Raw genomic sequence first — 3,718 nt, forward strand, 5'->3', positions numbered from 1 at the left:
GATCTCTGTGAGTTTGAGACCAGCCTGGTCTACAGAGCTAGTTCCAGGACAGGCTCCAAAGCCACAGAGAAACCCTGTCTCGAAAAAACAAAACAAAAAAAACCAAAACAAAACAACAAAAAAAAGAACAAAAAAGTTTCTAATCTACATAGGAAGTAGAAAAAGACAAGATCTCCTGAGTAAATTGGGAGGGTGGGGACCACAGGAGAGGGTAGAAGGGGAGGGGAGAGGAAGGGAGGGGAGTGGAGAAAAATATATAGCTCAATAAAAACAATAAAATAATTAAAAAATAAATTGCAGAAAAAAAAATAGCCGGGCGGTGGTAGTGCACACCTTTAATCCCAGCCTGTGAGTTCGAGACCAGCCTGGTCTACAAGAGCTAGTTCCAGGACAGGCTCCAAAACCAGAGAGAAACCCTGTCTCAAAAAACCACAAATAAATAAATAAATAAATAAATAAACGAACAAAAGGTTATTTGTCTCTTTGTTCTTGACATCAGTGTGAGAACAGGATCAAAGGAAGTTTATTTTTATAACCTGGTTATGGATATTCAATTCTTCACAGGAAATTTGTTGAATCACTGAAGTTTTATAATCCAAATAAGTAAATGGCTGACTGGATTATGCTTTCAACTATAGAACTCCATCAAATTTTAAGGGAAAATAAGAATATTTTAATAACATAATTATTTAAAATTTGATTTGATAATAATTTTAAATTCCACATGTATATATTCATATCTCAAAAAAATATCTAACAGAGCTAGTTCTAGGACAGGCTCCAAAGCCACAGAGAAACCCTGTCTCGAAAAACCAAAAAAAAAAAAAAAATCTAATAAGAATAGGTCTCAAAAGGCAGACCAATTTTACATTTTGCAAAAATGTAAATATCAGAATGAAGAGTTGAACTGCCTGTCCACATACATAAGGGAAAAAAGGGCACATTAACTTTTACTGTATGTGGTTCCTACTCACTTAAGCACTGACGTACTAATTATGTGGCAGTAATTAAAAATAAAAATGTTTCAAACATTTGCTTTTAAAAGAAGTAAATATGCAGGCAATAATATAACCTTAAGATCCTCTATTATTCATTGTAGCAAACACCATGAACATGAAGAGTAGTGTGTTGGGGCTGGTGAGATGACTCAGGGGTGACAGAGTTTGTGGTCAAGTTTGTTGGCCTGAGTGTGACCCCCAGAATCCCCCACAGTGGAACTCCTCCATGTTGTCCTCTGACTCTATGTGTGTGCCATAAAGAAAAATAGGCTTGAGTTGTTTTTTTTTATCGTAAATGACAGGAAAAATTTGGTGAAAGGCTTCTTTTTAAATTATTTCTTTTATTTTTTGAGATTAAGCACAATTTCTCCATTCCTTTTCCTCTCTGCAAACCCTACACATGCCTGCCATGCTCTTGCTCAGGCTGTACAATGCTACTAGCGTGCACGTTTTCAGAGCTGATGACTGGTACTGGATAACCAACTGCTAACTTCTTCCCTGGAGGAGACTATTTCTTCTTCCTGAGCATTCCTTAGTTGCCTATGGTTCTTTGTGTGAGGTTAAGGTAGTCATGTTGGTATGATTTTATCAGTGTATATTCTGACATTATTAGGAGATACAGTTTTATAGCAAACTCCCTGTTCCTCTGGCTCTTACAATTTTTTCAACCCCCGCCCCCTTCACAATGATCCCAAAGCCTCAGATTCAGGAGTTCTATTGTAGATGTATCTCTGGGGCTTGGTTCCAAACCACTGCATTTTGTTTGGATGCGGTTTTCTGTAAAGGTTTCCATCTCTTGAAAAGAGAAGTTTCTTTGATGTGGAGTAAGAAATAGCTTTTTAATTAAGGAATTTAAGGTTTGAAATTTTGTGGTCTTATTTTTTTCCTCCAACAGTACATATCTACACATTTTCTTCTTTTCATTTTTATTTTATGTGTGGGTGTTTTACCTGAATGTATGTGTGCCACATGTAGGCCTGGTGCTACAAAGGCTAGAATAGGATGTAGGATGCCCTAGAGCTGGAGTTACTGATGGTTGTGAGGCCACTGTAGATGCTGTTAACTGAACCTGGGTCCTCTGTAAGACTAATATGTGCTCTTAACTGTTGAGACATATTCCCAGGCCCTCTTTTAATTTTTATAATTATATTTAAAATTCAATCTGATCTTAGAAAGTGGTATGGTTGTTCTGCTCTTCCAGAGGATCTAGGTTCAATTCCCAGCATCCACTTGGCAGCTCACAACTGTCTGTAACTCCAAAACCTGACACTTCACACAGACGTACACGCAGGCAAAACACCAATGCAAATAAAATAATAAAAAATAAATTATTAAGGGCCAAAGAGATGGCTCAGTGGCTCAACTGGCTGCTCTTCCAGAGGTCCTGAGTCAAATTCCCAGCAACCACGTGCTGGCTCACAGTCATCTACAGTGGGATCTGATGCCCTTTTCAGGCAAAAGTTCAAGAGAGAACACACACACACACACACACACACACACACATATATATATATATATATATAAAATAAATAAATAAGTCTTTAAAAAAAAGAAAGTGGTATGGTTTTATACCATGCTAATTAAGGCTAAATAAACAAAATATCTAAATTTGCAACATAGGATTAAAAATACCAATTCTATGCCAAGTGGTGGCAGCACATGCCATTAATCCCAGAACTTGGGAGGCAGAGGCAGGTGGATCTTTGTGAGTTCCAGGATAGCCAGAACAACACAGAGAAACTCTGTTTTGAAAACCAAAAAAAAAGAAAAGAAAAGAAAAAGAAACCCACAATTCTATAAAATTTGAAAATGATATGATATTTTAGCACTAGTTTTGAATCTTCATGTTCCTTCTAGTTAGTAAACCAAGTCAAAATGATACTTTCAGTTACTTACCAGATTCATAAGTTTCAGACCCTCCAGGAGTTTACAATTTTTATTTTTTAATCTGTGTGCTTCATCAATAATCACACACCGCCATTCAATTGCATTAAGTTCTCCACAGCCCCCGAGAATCATTTCAAAGGTAGTGATGATGGCTTGGAATCGGTAAGCTCCTCGAATGATACGTCCCTAGAAATTATCAAATACAATAAATACACTGGTAGAATGTCTTAATTTCACTTTTGATTCCTATTAAATGGCATAAAATATATTAATAACATTTTTATAAACTACTTTTCATTGACATTTTTACATGTGCAGACACTTAAGAGTTTCAATATTTAAAATATATTAGATAGCTGTTTAATAACATTGTCAAAACCCATAATTATGGGGCTGGAAGACGAGCCCAGTCAATGAGCACGTACTCTACAAGCCTGAAAATAATCAGAGGTCAATTCCTAGCACCTATGTAAAAAGTCAGCTCAGTGAGCTCAGTGTGGATGCACCACACAGGAGTAATCAGGAAGAGGCTTGGGGGCAGAAGTCCAAGGAATCTAGCCTGAGATCCTGGACAAAGAGAAACCCTATCTCCAAGGGTGGATAGAGTTCCTGAGGGGATGACACCCAAGGTTATGCTCCAGCTTTCACAAGCCATGTACTTACACATGTACACACACATACACACACATGTTGTAGGATAATCTTTTTGTACACTGTGTGAAGATGTGTCTGCTTGTCACCTGCCTAAGGCATCTTCTGACTGGTTTCATAAAGAGTTGTATGACCAATAACTAGAGAGATGATAGGCAGGACTTCCAGAGAGAGAGAGAGAG

General features: G+C 37.4%; 1 protein-coding gene across 10 annotated transcripts in view; it reads right to left on the minus strand.

The window, feature by feature from the left end:
- Chd9 (chromodomain helicase DNA binding protein 9) overlaps nucleotides 1-3,718 on the minus strand; it is a 234,087-nt gene that overhangs the window by 63,728 nt on the left and 166,641 nt on the right. For all 10 annotated transcript variants that reach the window (XM_026777294.1, XM_013354625.2, XM_026777295.1 and 7 more), the window contains one exon: nucleotides 2,895-3,071. In XM_026777294.1, the coding sequence (XP_026633095.1) occupies nucleotides 2,895-3,071 (177 nt within the window). The remainder of the gene's footprint in view (nucleotides 1-2,894; nucleotides 3,072-3,718) is intronic.

This window comes from Microtus ochrogaster, unplaced genomic scaffold (genome assembly GCF_000317375.1).
Source record: "Microtus ochrogaster isolate Prairie Vole_2 unplaced genomic scaffold, MicOch1.0 UNK54, whole genome shotgun sequence".
NCBI classification, from domain to species: domain Eukaryota; kingdom Metazoa; phylum Chordata; class Mammalia; order Rodentia; family Cricetidae; genus Microtus; species Microtus ochrogaster.